This window comes from Danio rerio, chromosome 10 (assembly GCF_049306965.1).
Source record: "Danio rerio strain Tuebingen ecotype United States chromosome 10, GRCz12tu, whole genome shotgun sequence".
In the NCBI taxonomy this organism is placed as follows: domain Eukaryota; kingdom Metazoa; phylum Chordata; class Actinopteri; order Cypriniformes; family Danionidae; genus Danio; species Danio rerio.
In genome coordinates, this window is record NC_133185.1 from 659,642 (window position 1) to 677,500 (window position 17,859).

The 17,859-nt window shown below is 39.8% G+C and overlaps 1 protein-coding gene across 14 annotated transcripts in view; it reads right to left on the reverse strand.

Moving 5' to 3' along the window:
• Nucleotides 1-390: 390 nt before the first annotated feature.
• The window catches only part of dmpk (DM1 protein kinase), a 22,207-nt gene continuing 4,738 nt past the window's right edge, over nt 391-17,859 (reverse strand). For 3 of the 14 annotated variants that reach the window (XM_073914304.1, XM_073914299.1, XM_073914305.1), the window contains exons 2-15: nt 14,096-14,187; nt 13,901-13,984; nt 13,363-13,458; nt 13,011-13,159; nt 12,277-12,370; nt 11,532-11,729; nt 9,190-9,438; nt 8,385-8,464; nt 6,660-6,750; nt 5,564-5,706; nt 4,808-4,905; nt 2,534-2,595; nt 2,277-2,351; nt 391-1,864 (exon numbers count right to left, since the gene is read on the reverse strand). In XM_073914304.1, the coding sequence (XP_073770405.1) occupies nt 1,763-1,864; nt 2,277-2,351; nt 2,534-2,595; nt 4,808-4,905; nt 5,564-5,706; nt 6,660-6,750; nt 8,385-8,464; nt 9,190-9,438; nt 11,532-11,729; nt 12,277-12,370; nt 13,011-13,159; nt 13,363-13,458; nt 13,901-13,969 (1,506 nt within the window). In that variant the 5' untranslated portion in view covers nt 13,970-13,984; nt 14,096-14,187 and the 3' untranslated portion in view covers nt 391-1,762. Of the gene's footprint in view, nt 1,865-2,276; nt 2,402-2,533; nt 2,602-4,807; nt 4,906-5,563; nt 5,707-6,659; nt 6,751-8,384; nt 8,465-9,189; nt 9,439-11,531; nt 11,730-12,276; nt 12,371-13,010; nt 13,160-13,362; nt 13,459-13,900; nt 13,985-14,095; nt 14,188-17,859 lie in introns of all 14 variants that reach the window. The other 11 variants (XM_073914302.1, XM_009305048.5, XM_073914303.1 and 8 more) reach the window with 5 other exon arrangements.

Genomic DNA, 17,859 nt, shown 5'->3' on the forward strand with positions numbered 1-17,859 from the left:
CGTCACATGATTCATATTTTGTGCTTCAAAACTTCCATTAAGGGTGAATATTTAGTGCAAATCATTGTGTCCTGATTTTCACGGTGCACTGTGGACTTTTCAGGGCATGAACATTCCAGTGCATTGGAAGAATTTTTATAATTGAGACAGCACGGCTTACACCCTAAGCAGTGCACTGACTAGTGAACAAGGGAGCTGATTGAGACACAACCTCAGTTTAAGACAATAACCGAGAGGCGTCTGGATGCAGACCTGGTGTGCATGAGCTGCATGCAATGCTTTTTCATGCCCACACCAACCCCACAGTGACTTCACCGGCTCCATTGAGTGCTTTGTGTCTGACATTAGGACATAATTGTCATTAATCTGACAATAATCTCAGCTTGCATCATCAAGGCTGCATCCAGATACTATTGCAATAACCTGACTGCCCAAATTCAGAGAAAACCAGATGAAAATATTGAATGAAAATATTCCCATGCATGTTTCCGTTGTCATAATGAGACCATATAAAATACTGTCATGTATAAATGTTATTTTCAAATTAATATTCTTCTTTTTTTACATTCAAAATGATTCTTCTCTATTAAATACTAAAGAAATTGACATCCGTAAATTATGCTCACGTTTCCAAACGTGCTTGAATAACCAGATAACTGAGCTCAACACTAGATTTTTGTCTTGTTTCTAGTCCAAATATTGTCTTTTAAAGAAAACTGAGTGAAAATTAAGTGAGATTTTCCATAAAACAAGTAAAATTGTCTACCCATGAGGGAAGCAGAATATTCTGGTTTTCACGTTTATATACATGCATAATCTTAAGATATACAGACAAGAAATAAGACAAAACCTTAAAGCATTTTTGGCAGTTTTGGGGCATTTTTGGGGCTCATTCTGAAAGCGTACTCCTGTATACATTTCTGGAGAGTATGAATTATGTATCCAGAGTTACGTATGGCTGCACTTCATCTTTAAAACGAACGCTATGTGGCGGTATGACACCACTGATGACTACCCCTGTCTGGACGGCTTTTTTCGCTGTTAATAGTTTGTCCAGTAGCTTGCTGCATACATCGGCAGACTTGAGACGCAGAGAGCAGATGGCAATGATGGAGTTCAAGTCCAGCAAAGAATGGTTCCGGAAAGCAGGTAAAACAAAAGGCAAAAAAATAAACGTCAAGTAAATATCAGCGTGAGAATGTGGTCAAATCTGAAAACCTGGTAAAAATCAGGCAAGGGGTTTTCTATTTTCTGAATTGCTTTTGAAAACAAGGGGGGGGGGTCAGTCAGTCGGTCAGTCAGTCAGTCACAGCCTCTGTGGAATTTTGTGAGAAGAGCACTAGCTAGAGAAATTTGAGATCTGTAAAAGCTTACACAGCGGCCTCTGGTTGATTAAAAAAAATAAAACTGCACAAAAACAGACCTCCTGGGACACATTTGACGTTCTCCAGAAATGTATATAGAGGTACATATCCATAATGAGCCCGGGTTGATTTTCCCAGCAGTTCTCCAGCTTATTAAATGCTGATTAAGAAGGCACAGTGCTATTATCAAATACAACCGGTGCATGCTTGTGTTGACTGGTGTTCTGTGTTTGTCATGGGATCAATCCACTTCAACAGAAGTTCATGTGTAGGGAAGTTCCTGACTGGTTTTAAACACTCGACACTTGCGTGATGCTGGAGGTCTGTGGAGCTGAAGAGCTGATGAGCAGATGAACAGAAGTGCGTCCTCTGCTGCTGTAGTGTTTGTCTGCAGAGGTTCAGCAAAGATCAGTGTTGAGGTGACGCTCCCACAGCTGCAGCTCCTGCCCTACAGCACACACCAGCAGATACGACTCACTGCTCACCTGCGGCACTCGCACCTGACACACACACACACACACACACACATCATTGATTTCTGATTCAGCCAGGGACTTAAACAGATAATGCTTGACGAAATACAAACTTGTGTAAGACTAATGACTTATTACTATTTGTTGGTTGACCCTACATTATAACTAAACAAATTAAGGGTGCTGATGAAGGAGGGAGGACCCAGGAGCAGGAGGATACAGCCGAGGACCCACTGTCCAGCTAGGATAGAAGCGCACTGGTGGGAGGAGTGATGGTGGAGATGGGACTGACAATATCAGTGGACAGCTGATTCTGATGGAGCTGCAGAGCCAGAGTGACACCAAAGCCATTTGGAAGTCTGCAGCTAGACCCTTCTCATCACTTCTCACGTCTGCTGAAGCTGATGAGTATGTAGGCAGTAAGAGATTGTTCACTCACCCGGTTGAACAGCAGCAGGTGGCGGTGCAGTGGTGTCACTAGCGGGTAATGGCAGGCAGGGGGCGTCACTGAGCTCTACAAACATCAAGTTTGTCGATCAGATTTTTCAGCATTGACAGCGGCAGCTTCACACGTGTGGAATGACACACACACACACACACACACACACACTCATGAGACAATAATAGAGATGAAGGTGACACGCAGCCACGACAGATGCTGTGCTACCAGATAAAGGTGCTAAGAGACGGGCTTACGTCCTGGGCAGAGTCCAGAGGGCAAACGGCCAGAGCGCGCGCTGGTGGACACACACACAGCTCTGTGACTGGAGGAGAAACAGCCATTAGACACACACACACACACACACACACACACACACACATATATATATGGGCCATTCTTCAACTACGGGCACTTTTAGCCTTGTGAAGTTGAGTAAAAAAAAAACATGTTCACAATGAACGTAATGTATCCTCATAAGTTTAAACAATGTGTCTAGTTTTAAGATCTGTACGAGGACAAACAAGAGAAACATGTTTTCCATGGTGAACTGCACAAATGTTTGTCAAAAAAAATGTATTTCAAAATGAAGTAAATGATGGCAGTCAAGCATCGTCTAAGATCATTTCTGTATCTAGTTTAGCCAATCTTTCCACAATATATATAATAATTATAGATTTGTCAATGAAATAAATTAGTCGTATGCTGAATTGTGCACCTGTCACACTCTAAAATGTAATATTAATTTGGTTTAGAGCTTATTAGAAAATAAATAAACTGAATTTGTATATTAAATAGAGCATGAACTTATACTTTGTGAATACTCTCTTAATGTGTGATGAGAACTTTTTAAAATATTTTTATAATGTGTGTGGTGATGGAAATGACATTTCACCAGTTTATTGTGAAAAAAATGAAAGATAGCTTCACTGATTAGCTTTGAATTGCTACTAGCCTTTCATGTCTACAATACACTCTTATTTACCTTCATTTTGTTTGGTTTTTAAAACATCTTTGAAGGTTCAGCATGTTTGGAAATGATGTAGAACAGGGGTGCTCAAGCCTGTTCCTGGAGATCAAGCTTCCTGCAGATTTCATTTGCAACCCTTATCAAACACACCTGCCTGTAATTATCAAGTGCTACTCAGGTCCTGATTAATTGGTTCAGGTGTGTTTGATCAGGGTAGGAGGATGGTAGATCTCCAGCAACAGGGTTGAGCACCTCTGACCTAGAATTAATGTATTTCCTTATCAAGCAATATTTACCTTGATTTTCTTCAAGTGTTGTTGATAGAAATGTAAATTCCCTCCATCTTTAAGATGTTCTCAGATGGCACTATTCATTTCACAGAAACCACCTCAATAATCTCACACAAACTTTTTAAAGCCACATTACAGTGTTGTGCTGGAAATGACACTGGTACTGTGCGACAGCTGTATTTTATACCAAAAATGATATTAATAATAGTTTCACATTAATAACTATGCAATATTGAAATTATTTCACTAGTGCTTCATTAAGATACATTAATAGATACCAGATAAATAATATGTTAATAGGTTATTTTCATTGTTAAAGTTTTGGAAACAGTGTTTTTGACACCTAAAAGCAGGTTGAATAATATGAAAAAATATAACAGAAAGCTAGTAATATTTTTAAAAGTAGGTTTTATTGTTAGTTTGACAAAAAAAAAGAGGAATTTGAACAAAATTATATATATATTTTTGTATATGGTCAAAGGAAATAAAAGTGCTCGTAGTTGAAGAATTACCCATATATGCACACACACACACACACATGCTGTGATGCGCTGGCGGACTGTGCTGTGAGCAGTGGTGGAAAGAGCGCTGGAAAATCAAGGAAAAGCACCATTGCTTGTCCGAAAATGTAGAGCAGTAGAGTAAAAGTGTCCTTTGTAAAAATTACTCATGCAATTTGTTCATGTGTGTGTGTGTAAACGTAAAACTCTGTAGTACATTTAGTCATTGTTTAAGGCCATTTGTCAATTTCAGTCACCATACAGTAAACATCTGCTGTTCTCTCATCACTGACATGCAGCTAAACAGTCTCTTGAGCTTTGCATGTGAAGATGTTGGACATCTTCTTAAATGCTTTCAAATGGTTTACTGTATTTATAAAGTGTGCATGTCTTGAGGATGTTCAGTGTGATTTGATTAATGCTGAGTTCAGACTGCAGGATTTTAGCCCTGATTTTGACTCGCCGACAGGATTTGAGAAATCACAGGCGAATCGGTGCTCGCTCACATCATCAATAATATTAGAGCATCATTGTTTCCTTCACCATATTCTCATGAAAGTGAAACAGTATAACTAACGGCCAGTACAGGCCTCCCGATGGTGACAGTCATGAGATCGTGCAGTTGTTGATCAGCATGTGTCTCGTCATCTATTCCTGGATGGGATATTTATCTCTATTCTCATCGCTGAGCTTCTGTACAGATATTCTGAGCTGTGGGATGTGCGAGTTATGAGGAGATCTGATGATCAGTGTGAGAGATGATGATCTGACCTGTGTTTCTGACAGCGCTCAGTCGGAGGATCTGCTCCCTCAGGCCTGCCATCTCCTGCTCCAACTCTCGGTTCCTCCTCTCAGCCTTATGAAGATGCCTGGACAACACAAACACGCACACACACACACACACACTGTTACAGTCCTGGCTCTGTGTTTTGTGCTCCTGATTGCTTCTGTCCACCTCACCACTTTGCTAGTTGCCCTAATGACTGTCTCTGCCCCTTAGTTATCTCATTTTATTTACGTGACACAATTGCAGCACGGTGGCGCAGTGGGTAGCACATTCACCTCACAGCAAGAAGTGTGGAGTTTGCATGTTCTCACCATGTTGGCGTGGGTTTCCTCTGGGTGCTCCTACAGGTTTCCTGCAGGTGAATTGTGTAAACTAAATTGTCCGTAGTGAATGAGTGTGTATGAGTGTTTTCCAGTGATTGGTTGCAGCTGGAAGGGCATCCGCTGTGTAAAACATATGCTGGAATAGTTGGCGGTTCATTCCGCTGTGGCCACCCCAGATTAATAACGGGCCTAAGCAAATGAATGACTGTTGTGTATACCTGTTTTATTTTTATTTTATTTGGAAATGTCAAGCCTCGCTTGGACGGCTGTTGATAATTAGTCTGCTAAAACACTTTAACATATGCATTTGGTTTGTCCGGTGTAATTAGTAATGTCCTTGTTCAATAAACAAATAAACTGAAGATTTAAGGTTGAAATTAAATGGTTTTAAATGATATGAACGCAGTATTTGATCACCTCTGTAGCTCCTGCACGTGTGTGTCGCTCTGCTCCGTCTCTGTGCTTCTGTCCACTCGCTCTGGGTTGTTTTTCTCAGCTGGAGATTCTGGAGCGCTCAACACTTCAGCAGTGATGGTTTCTCTGAGCTGCCACACCTGATCCTGATTCACATTCACAATCAGATCATCCTTCACATCATTAATCCCCATCAGATACATCAATAAGATACATCAAGCTGTAGGTCTGAGCCACAGGTGTGAAACAAACACGATATAAAAAGGATTGAAGGATGATTTTACTTCCTACCACCACACAGAGACATGTGCAGAGGGGAACCCATATCTCCTGATATTTATTTTATTAATTAGTTTTGCCAGAGAAAGACGTCCACAAACAGAACATCCACTTTTTATAATCCACTTATTATTGTATTTAAAAAACCCTCCCTGGAAAAAGTGGCACGTTCTCTCAAGGATGAAAACAGGCTTATTGTGGATATGTGCACAGGTCTACATTTCTGGAGACTATGAAATATGTACCCAGAGATACATCTGCTTGCAGTTTTTGTTTTATTAATAGTACATTAAGGGTGACATAGTGGCTAAGTGATTATCACTGTTGCCTCACAGCAAGAAGGTCGCTGGTTCGAGTTCCGACTGGTTCAGTTGGTGTATCTGTGTGGAGTTTGCATGTTCTCCTTGTGTTGGCGTGGGTTTCCTTCAGGTGCTTCGGTTTCCCCCACAGTCAAAACACATGCACTAAATTGGCCGTAGTGTGTGAGTGTGCTTGTGTGTGTGAGAGAGAGAATGAGTGTATGGGTGTTTCCCAGTACTGGGTTGCAGCTGGAAGGGCATCCGCTGCATAAAACATATCCTGGATAAGTTGGCGGTTCAATCCGCTGTGGTGACCCCTGATGAATAAAGGGAGTAAGCTGAAGGAAAGTGAATGTGAGTGTTTTGATTTAAGTGTATTATTTTTTAATCTACATCGGCAATAGATTTGGCGTGACTTTTGGATTTGATCCTATATTAATGACTGTATAAAACGAAAAAAGGACAAAATGTCGTGTGTGATTTCCCCAAAAACACTTCAGCAGCCTCTGTGAGCTTCATACCAGTTTGTCCTGCAGGTGGAGAGAGTCTGTGTCCTGCAGCTGGTCGATCTCCATCATGATGTCGCTGCTGCGGTCCAGCGCACCCGTCTCTCTGTACAGCACAACAGCACAGCACACATAACCTATTATATACACCCTATTATACAACTGCCGCAATGCCATTGTTTTTTTTTTTTGCTGGTTTCAGCCTGGCGCAAATCTCATTTTTGCACCACACTGTTTAAATAGCAGTCATTTCTGTGGCCATGGCTGTGCTGGTGTGAAAAGGAGGTGTGTTAAGGAGCATTGGTCTTTTAAGGCAACTGGAATAGACCACAACTGACCAACTAAAAGCTGCTCTAAAGCCAATGGCGCAGGATTTTCATTAGTTATTTAAAGAGTATGTGTGCATATGCTGATCCAAACGTGCACACACGTTGCTGAATACACACTCGGGGACGCACAGCAGTACACAAATATCTTTAAATAAGAAACATTTAACTTTACATTTAGGCTTTGATGTAATCCGGCTGTGTTGTAGCCGGTTTATCTATTAAGTAAACGGTTTGTTTAATGTTTTTATTAGTAGTAATATTTAATATATGCATATTTACATTGGTTTTGGGAATTTTTTGTTTAGATTTTGTCCATCTGTCAGTTGTAGAGACGTATGGATCACTATACAGGGGCGGTATATGAAGTGTATTTGGAATTAACTCGTCTTTTGACCACACTTCATTATTATTGTTCATTTATTAGTTTGCTGGCTTCTTCAGTTTATTCATGACGATCTGCGTCTGTATAATGTGATTATTATGATCAGTATTACTGATTATCTGCAGATTTATAATAAACACAAGTGTAGATGTGTCCAGGTGTGGGGTTTTGGAGACGTCTGCATCAGCATATGTGGATAAGAACAGGACGTGTGTTTGGATATAACTCAGTTTTCTGAGCACACTTCATTAATATTATTAATTTATTCCTTTGCTGGAGATTAGAACTGAATTTAGAAACAGTTTTGAAGCAAATATTTGCGCTTAACAAAGGAGAACTCATTATGAGAATCAGCACAGCCCTGTTAGACCATGCTCCTGGCGCAGACTGTATTTTTCCAGCTTTAACATTGCAGAAGTGGATTCGGACACAATCTATTAATTGTTATAATTAGTTGTTATAATGCATTAATTAATTTTATTAATGCTTTAATTAATTGATTAATGCTTTTGCACCATCTGCTTTAGACTTTGCGCCAATATTGTTACAATAGAGCCTTTTCTGCAACTGGTCTTTAACTGTTTTCTCACTAGCGAAGTGTTTTTCTTGCTTGCAAATGGCAGATGAGCCTCTGAAAGGTTTAATTATATGCCCAAAACACAACCCATACCTCATTAAGAGAACAAGGACAACTCTTTTAGCCCATGCGTTGGGTGCACAGACTGTTTTTCCAGTCCTTAAAATAGTAAAAGTGGATTGAGACACACCCTTAATCGTTTGCGCATACATTTTAGACCACAGGTGTCAAACTCAGTTCCTGGAGGGCTGCAGTTCTGCACAGTTTAGTTCCAACCCTAATTAAACACACCTGATCAAACTAATTGAGTGCTTTAGGCGTGTTTGATACATACAGATAGGAGCACTGAAACTAAACTCTGTTGGGCTGCGGCCCTACGGGAATTGAGTTTGACACCCCTGTTTTAGGCCATACACCATTAAAATAAAGCCTGCAGATGAAGCATCACTGACCTGGTGGCAGTGTACGAGTATCCCACAAATGCCAGATGAACCCCGACCGGCGCTCGCTCCATCACATCAGACAGAGTCTCCTGAACACACACACACACACACACAGTTCACTTGTGTGTGTTCTGTTTATCTCTAAGGCTGAGCGTACGCACAGAATGGCACCCTTTTGCACTTTTAAAACCATGAATAAATCAAACACACTTGAATTCACCAGCATGGACCACGCCACATTTTGAGCTGGACTTTATTGTAGGGATTCAAAGGCGGGTAGGAGAACAGTGGGATGAAGGGGAAGGGAAGTAAGAGGATAAACAGTGAACAGGTAGGTAGGTTGATCGGGCGTCCTACGATGATGCCCAGAGACTCAGAGTGTCAGCGTCTTTGTAATATTTTGGTGTTTTAATATTTTGAGTGATTGGACCCCCCGGTTCAACCTAGGCGTGAAGAGAGGAATATAGGATTGTTGATGGGAAGCGAGGGAAGGAGGGAGGGTGGGTTTGAGAATGAGAAGAACAGTGCTAGAGGGCTGGTCTGTCCTAAATAAGTTTTTAGCTAGTAGGTGATTGGTTAAGGAGGCAAACTGAGGCGTGGTTCTGCTGCCGAACCTTTTATCTACAAGTAAGCTTCAGTAAATCCAGCACAATGCTGCAGAAGTCACATTATGGGATCTCACTGATATCCACGGGAAACTGCAGCTTTGTGGAGGAACAAATGCAGACTGCTGGAAATAGTGGGATATGATGCAACAATCATTTCACATCAATTACTGTGTGTTCATCAAGCTCTACAGGACTGGCTGTGGTACCGTTTCACTGAGGCAGTCGTCCAGCACATCGAAGTTTGAAGTGTCTGTGGCGTTGGAGACGTCTGGACGGTACGGCGGAGGGTGCAGATGCAGAGAGCTCCAGTCTAGGCCACTGAAGAACGGATGACTCCTGAAGTCTGCAGATCCTCCAGAGCCCAGACGCTCAGAGCGCTCACACAGCAGACTGCAGACCAGAGCACGCGCCGGCTCAGACACCTGCACACCACTGGCTGGAAACCCAAAATAATCCTGCACGCACGCACACACACACACACACACACACACACACACACACACACACACACACACACACACACACACACACACACACACACACACACACACACACACACACACACACACACACACACCATTCACAGAATGGACTGAATTACTTTAATATTTAAAGGTGCAAAGTGACAATATAACAACAGTTCATTAGTCTATTTAAATAAATTGTAAAAATTCTTTAATGATTAAATCTATGACAGAATTTACCCCAGAAAGAAATCTGATATATGACAATATACAGTGAGCAAATCATATATTTAACATACAATTAAAATGCAAGGATTTTATGCAAAGTTGAAGGCCCAATGTTTGTGTTTTACAGCTTATATTTTAATGCCAAGCTCTATTGTACAAGATAGTGAACACATCTATTCCTCAAAAACAGACGTGGCTATTAATTATTAATAATAATAATAATAATATCCCTCAAGCAAGAGTTCACAAGAGAAAACACTGAGAGAGTTGCACTTTAAACACACAATACTGCCTGTTTCGGTTTCATCATTTTAATTGGTCAGTAATAGCCTTCATCTGGCTTCCTCAAGCAGACGCTCACCTTTAAGCTTCAGGGTCATTTCTGATGATTAGTTTCACTTTTTCTGCACACAAGAGGAAGCTCTAAGATAAGCTTTTGTTAAGCAGTGAACTTTATTTACACTGTGAAAGATGAAGTGTATATCTGCTTCCCCTATTTCTCGCTGGCCACTAATAAACTGCTGAGATCTCTGATAGGAGCTCGGGGCAATGTCTATTTTTTATGTTTGATTTATTGCTGCACATGTATTTCATGATGAGTCGTTGTTGAATGATTCATTTATTTTGAATGAATCTTTAATGTGATTCTTGAACGAGGAGTCATCTCAGGGAGTGATTCATTCATTAGCACATGCATACATCTCACGGGTGGTTATATAAATTATATAAACTTGCATATCTTATTCAATATATATATTCATTTGTTTATTTTATTTCAGCTTGACACATAATATAACCATAATCAGTTGATGTTTTAGTCATGTTCTGATTTATTAAGGCATTGTTTAGTTTATGTTCACATTACGTTCAGGTTATGTTCTGGCTATGTTCAGGTTAAGTTCACTTTAGATTCAGGTCATGTTCAGGTTATGTTCTGGTTATGTTTAGGTTAGGTTCAAGTTAGTTTCAGTTTATGTTCTGGTTATGTTCAGGTTATGGTATGTTTATGGTCAGGCTATGTTCAGTTTATGTTCTGTTTATGTTTAAGTTATGTTCTGGCATTGTTCAGTTTGTTATGGCTATGTTCAGGTTCAGTTTATGTTCTGGCTATATTCTGGTTATGTTCACTTTAGGTTATATTCAGGTTATGTTCTAGTTATGTTCAGGTTAGTTTCAGTTTATGTTCTGGTTATGTTCAGGTTATGATCAGATTATGTTTAGTTTATAATCAGGCTATGTTCAGTTTCTGTTCTGTTTATGTTTAAGTTATGTTCTGGCATTGCTCAGTTTATGTTCTGGCTATGTTCAGGTTATGTTTTGGTTATGTTCAAGTTATGTTCTAGTTATATTCTGGTTATGTTTAGGTTAGGTTCAAGTTAGTTTCAGTTTATGTTCTGGTTGTGTTCAAGTTATGGTATGTTTATGGTCAGGCTATGTTCAGTTTATGTTCTGTTTATGTTTAAGTTATGTTCTGGCATTGTTCAGTTTGTTATGGCTATGTTCAGGTTATGTTCAGTTTGTGTTCTGGCTATATTCTGGTTATGTTCACTTTAGGTTATATTCAGGTTATGTTCTAGTAATGTTCAGGTTAGTTTCAGTTTATGTTCTGGTTATGTTCAGGTTATGATCAGATTATGTTTAGTTTATGATCAGGCTATGTTCAGTTTCTGTTCTGTTTATGTTTAAGTTATGTTCTGGCATTGCTCAGTTTATGTTCTGGCATTGTTCAGTTTATGTTTTGGTTATGTTCAGGTTATGTTCTAGTTATATTCTGGTTATGTTCAGGTTAGGTTCAAGTTAGTTTCAGTTTATGTTCTGGTTATGTTCTACCCACCCACAGCTCTGATTTGCTTTACCTTGAAGTGAATGATTTTGGCGTAGGTCTCAGAGATGGACTCTGCATAGAACGGTGTGGTTCCCAGCAGCATCTCATATGCGCAGACGCCTAGAGCCCACCAGTCGCAGTCAGATCCGTATCCCCCACCAGCCTCCACCGCCCGCAGGAGTTCTGGAGACAGATAATCTGGAGTCCCGACCGCCACCGCCGAGTGCACCTGTCAGAACACACACACCTGAGCACATCTGTGCCTACGCCATGCAGCTAGATTAGCTGGTGGATAACTTTCAGTTTAGTTCACACCAATTCTGGGTTTTAGCTACCATGATGTTAGCATGAGTGTTCAAGTTATGCTCTTTTTATATTCAAAATGGCATGTTGTGTAAACTCAGTATTGAGGTTACTTTTGTGCACAAGTCGGGTGATGTTGCATGCACACAAATGGGACCACAAAAAACTAAAGACTAAACTAAAGCATAAAGTCAAGTCATTTTGCACACATTTAAAATTTTGTGCACAGAATTGTGGCATAAATATAACTCCAGAACTCCTGCCTTTATTTGCTCATGCTCACAAACTAAATTAAGGAGAATAATAAACAAAAGAATTTAAAAAAAGAAAATTAAGCTGGAATTAACAGAGAAATCTTAATGGTACCAATAAACCCTGACTGCAATGGTTTGGTTCTTTCAACTGGAAACTAATCCTGCAACTCTGAGTTTATTAAGCCAGCATTGTGGTACAGGCCCAGAATAAAACTTCACCAGTCCATCATCTTCTAGCCGGAGACATGAGCCGAAATCCCCGAGCCGTGCGTGGCCGTCTGCCGTCAGCAGGATATTGTCAGGTTTAATATCTCTATGAGAAGAGCACAGACATCACTGCATGAATATAATAAATTTAGTTTAGTTTATGTTCAATTTACGTTAGAAATTTAACATAACTATGTTCTGTTTTTCTTCAGGTTATGCTCAGATTGTGTTCTGGTTAGGTTCAGTTTATGTTCTGGTTATGTTCAGACTATGTTTTGGATATGTTTAGGTGTTTTCAGTTTATGTTCTGGTTAAGTTTAGGTTATGTTCTTATTATGTTCAGGTTATGTTCTGGTTATGTTCAGGTTAGTTTCAGTTTATTTTCTGGTTATGTTCAGGTTAGGTTTAGGTTAGTTTATGTTCTGGTTATGTTCAGGTTATGTTTTAGTTATGTTCTGGTTATGTTCTGGCATTGTTTAGTTAATGTGCTTGTTATGTTCTGGCTACGTTCAGGTTATGTTCAGCTTATGCTCTGGCTATATTTAGTTTATGTTCTGGTTATGTTTGGGTTATCTTCTGGTTATGTTCTGGTTATGTCCTGGCATTGTTCAGCTTATGCTCAGTTTATGTTCTGGTTATGTTCAGTTTATGTTCTGGTTTATGCTAAGCTAAATTATGCTAAGTACACAATAGCAAAAGTTCAGCTGTAAGTATAGAGCATGTAGTGTTTTCTGCTTCTGCTGTACCTGTGGACGTATCCCAGCAGGTGCACGGAGTCGATGGCCATCACCATCTCCGCCAGGTAAAACTGCGCCATCTCCTCCGGCAGACCGTCATTAAACTTACTCAGCAGCGTCAGCAGGTCACCGCCAACATAATAATGCATGACCAGGTACTGAGGAGGAGAGGAGGAGAAGAAGGAGAAGCAGAACGCATAGCTATTATGTAAGAAGTTTCTAAATAAAAAGCTTATTGTCAGTTAGTTTAACTTGATGTACTACACGTGTGTGTGTGTGTGTGTGTGTGTGTGTGTGTGTGTGTGTGTGTGTGTGTGTATGTGTGTGTGTGTGTGTGTGTGTGTTTGTGACTCTCTCTCACTAGGTAATCATCATCCTGGAAGGCGTAGTGCAACTCTGTGATCCACCTTCTGTCCCCCTTTAGCAGAACCTCTCGCTCCTCCTGATAACACGCCATCTGAACACACACACACACACACACACACACACACACACACACACACAGACTGTTTTGTCTTCACTTTAGACATTACGCTAGAGAATCATTCAAACACTAGCTCTACAGTGACGGTGGTGAATGAGCAGTGGTTTCTGCAGTTCTGACGTCAGCTATAGATGTAAATAAACGGCGGAAGAAAGTAGTTCCTCTTAGAAAAGGGTTTTGAGACTCTCCGTGTTTGATTTTCTTTTTTATACACATGATTATGCCATAAAAGTGTTGTATAAATGCAATATCACACGAGTAGCAGAGAGATATGGCCTTATATCGGTACTGGTGGGACACTAAGGTACTCAGTCTGCAGCTTGAGCCAACGCACGCCTGCCCATATACAGCCATATCACACTGCAACAAACATATATGTGTGTGTGAGTGTGTGTGCGTGTGTGTGTTTGTTTACCTCTCCACGTTTCAGCATGTCCCATTTATTCATGATCTTCACAGCGTAAACCTGCTGTGTGTTACGCATGCGCGCCAGAGCCACCTGTGTTTAACAGTAAACTATTGAGTCTTTCATCTTGTTTTACGCTTGAACATCTAAATGAATACTTCAGTGTAAACTCAGTGTAAACAGCAGACTTCTGTAAAAGCTGACCTCGCTGAACGTCCCTCTGCCGATCACCTTCAGGATGTGGAAATCCTCTCTGCTGATTCGGGTCTTCTTCACCTGTCTGACCAGAGGCTCCGCTGCAACAGCACACACACACACACACACACACACACACACACACACACACACACACACATGACCACACAAAAATAACAGACCCTGAGTTACACTTATTGAACAATCCGCCCCCTAGTGGATTTACGCGAAATGGCACTTATGAAAAAACTAGCCCCAGTAATGTATTTGAGATTGTCTAAAATGTACACAGCGCCCTCTAGTGCATTTGTAAAAACCAAAACTGCAAGAAGATATAGCCCAGGGTACATATTTCTGAGTTTTCAGAAATGTAGCCCTGGGCACATATCTCCAACATCTGCCATGTTGTCTTTATCAAGTGACCTATTAGTTTGATTTATGTATCTTGATTTTAAACTCACTGTCAATCAATGCAATCCAATTTAATTCAAGTTTATTTGTATAGTGCTTTTCACAATAGTTGTTGTTTTAAAGCAGCTTTCAAATTCAGAAAAGTTACGGTTATTAGTTACTGTAACTTTATTAGTTATTATTCATTGGGGCATATTATACACCCAGCGCAATAAGCTGCGAGACGTGTCTGCCGCAATGTGTTGCTATTTTCAGACCAGCACAACCCTAATTGTCCCATTTTGCTCCACGTTGTTTAAATAGTTTATTGTCAAAGCACACCCATAACTCATTAAGAGAATAAGCACAACACTGTTAGACCATGCTCCGCGGTGCTAACCGCATTTTTCTGTCCTAAAAATAGCAAAAGTGGATTCGGCCACGCCCTTAATCCACCATGTGCTTAAGACTCTGCACCTAGATTGCTAAAATAGAGCCCATAACCTTAACTAATTAAATAATATCTAAAAGCTTTTAACAGTTAAAGTTATTGTATATAAACATACACTGTAAAAAAAAAAAAACAGTTTTTTTTATCAACTGGGGTGCCGGAAAAACAACGTAAAATATCGGACGTTAAATTACAGAATTGTCCTTAAAATTTAATATTCGCCATTTTACGGTATATTTCTGTAATTTAATTTCCATTATTTTACAGTAAATTTCTGTAATTTAATATCTGTTATTTTACAGTACATTTCTGTAATTTAATTTTCATTACTTACAGTATATTTTTGTAATTTAATATCTGTTATTTAAGGTATATTTCTGTAATTTAATATTTGTTATTTACGGTATATTTATGTAATTTGATATGTTATTTACGGTATATTTCTGTAATTTAATATCCGTTATTTATGGTATATTTCTGTAATTTAATATCCGTTATTTATGGTATATTTCTGTAATTTAATATCCGTTATTTATGGTATATTTCTGTAATTTAATATCTGTTATTTATGGTATATTTCTGTAATTTAATATCTGTTATTTATGGTATGTTTCTGTAATTTAATATCCGTTATTTATGGTATATTTCTGTAATTTAATATCTGTTATTTATGGTATGTTTCTGTAATTTAATATCCGTCATTTATGGTATATTTCTGTAATTTAATATCCGTTATTTATGGTATATTTCTGTAATTTAATATCCGTTATTTATGGTATATTTCTGTAATTTAATATCCGTTATTTATGGTATATTTCTGTAATTTAATATCTGTGATTTACAGTATATTTCTGTAATTTAATATCTGTTATTTATGGTATATTTCTGTAATTTAATATCTGTTATTTACAGTATATTTCTGTAATTTAATATCCGTTATTTTAAGTTTTTTTTGGCACCCCAGCTGCCAGAAATAAACTGTAAAATTACAGATTTTTTTTTTTTACAGTATAATTAACCTGCAGTTATATAGTATAATAGGTTAAATATATGTGTATCTACACTTCACATATCACATATTCATATCTGTTCAATGAAGTGTATTTGTATATTAGGTCAATCATAATCCTTCTCCTGTGGCCTCATGGGGCAGTAAAGTGTCCATCAGACCAGATCCAGAAGCTCATCCTGGTGCTCTTGCCTACTCTTCTTCTCTGAGCAATCTGAATATATGAGCCTTCTGTTTGATCTATGAGCACTTTGTGTGGGTCAGTGGTCAGTCTGAACTCATGTGTCCACCAGTACACAGGAGACCAGTGGCTGCTTCCCCTTTAAGAATGAGGGTCAGAAATAGAGCAGATGAGTCTAAGAATAGCACGCTCGTGTTTGAGGCTTTTTTAAGGCAAGTTTTCCAGCCTTGGATTCTTGGAATGTGTGTGAGACCAAGGCAACAGTGTAAACTGTTTTACTGCGCAGAACTTTCCACATTTCCAGCGCAGAGGAGCAGAGCTGCAGAGCCTCAGTCAGAGAGACGAGCTGTACTGTAAACATGAGGAACACCGCCAGCAAATACAGCCAACACAGACGCACTCACACCAGCTCACACATACAGCAAACCGGCCTCGCTGACGGACACATTCAGTCCACATTAGGAAAGAGTACTGACAGATCCTTCAGCAGGAAAAGTACTACTGCTCACCCAAAGATATAGTGCAGGTAGAGTAAAGGCATCTGCATAAATATCACTCAGAGTAAAAAGCAGCCCTTATAAAAGTGCCCAAGAAAAGTCAACATTATAACGGTACACTCACGGTATGAGTACAGTACAGCAGGAACAATAACAAATCCCCAGTGCTTGCTAATTCTGTTCATTTTAATCAGGCAGAAGTGTTTTGTCACAATCAGCTGCAGAACTGAAGAGCTTCTAAGATGCAAAATAAACCTAATAATCTAAAATAAAACCTTACTGTATAAAACACTGTGTATTAAACTTTCAAAAGCTGAGCCAAAGCCCGATCCTAAAGGAGAAAAACAGGAATTGTGCATGAACTCAGTGAGCTAAACTGAAGCTTCTCTGGAGGTTCATCATGACAGCAGGAGCTGCAGACAACTGTTCAGCCGTGTGTAGGGGAAGTTACTCATTTGCTTTTCTGTAAACTAATTCACCATTCAATCTACGCTCCTCCTCTCACCTATGGTCATGAGCTTTGGGTCAAGACTGGGAGAACAAGATCTTGGATACAAGCGGCCGAAATGAGGCACAGGGTGGCAGGGCGCACACTTACAGATAGGGTGAGGAGCTCTGACACCCGGGAGGAGCTCGCAGTAGAGCCGCTGTGCCTTCACATGGAGAGAAATCAGCTGAGGTGGCTCGAGCGACTGTTTCAGATGCCTCCTGGATGCCTACCTACTGTAGGTAGGTGTTCCAAGTATGTCCCACCAGGAGGCCTCAGGGAAGATCCAAGACATGCTGAAGGGACTAAGGATGCTTTCACATCTGTAGTTGGCTTCATTTGGTTCGGATCAAGCGCAATAATTGATACATTGTTGCATTTTCTGCCGTCTTTGGGTCGTTTTCACACCACACTGCTGGATTTGGTCTGACCAAGTTGAAACGAACCAAAATGCAGTCATCTGACAAAATCCATATCTCTCATTTGCCAGATGTTGTTGAACATATTTCCTAAACTGCTTATTGATTGGTCAGAATTCACATGCGGGAAAATGCCAGTGAACTCCCGCAGGTAAACAAAACCTTTAACTCTGGAGGGAGGACTGCGCTGGCTGATTGTATCCCTGCTTTAGACAAACTATACATTACGAAAATGAAGCGCGGCCGCGGCTGGAAAACAGTGTTTAATGCATCGCTCATCACTTCCGGGGGAGCCGTGAATTAATTTAGCTAAACTGCGACATGCTCATCTTGCGGAAA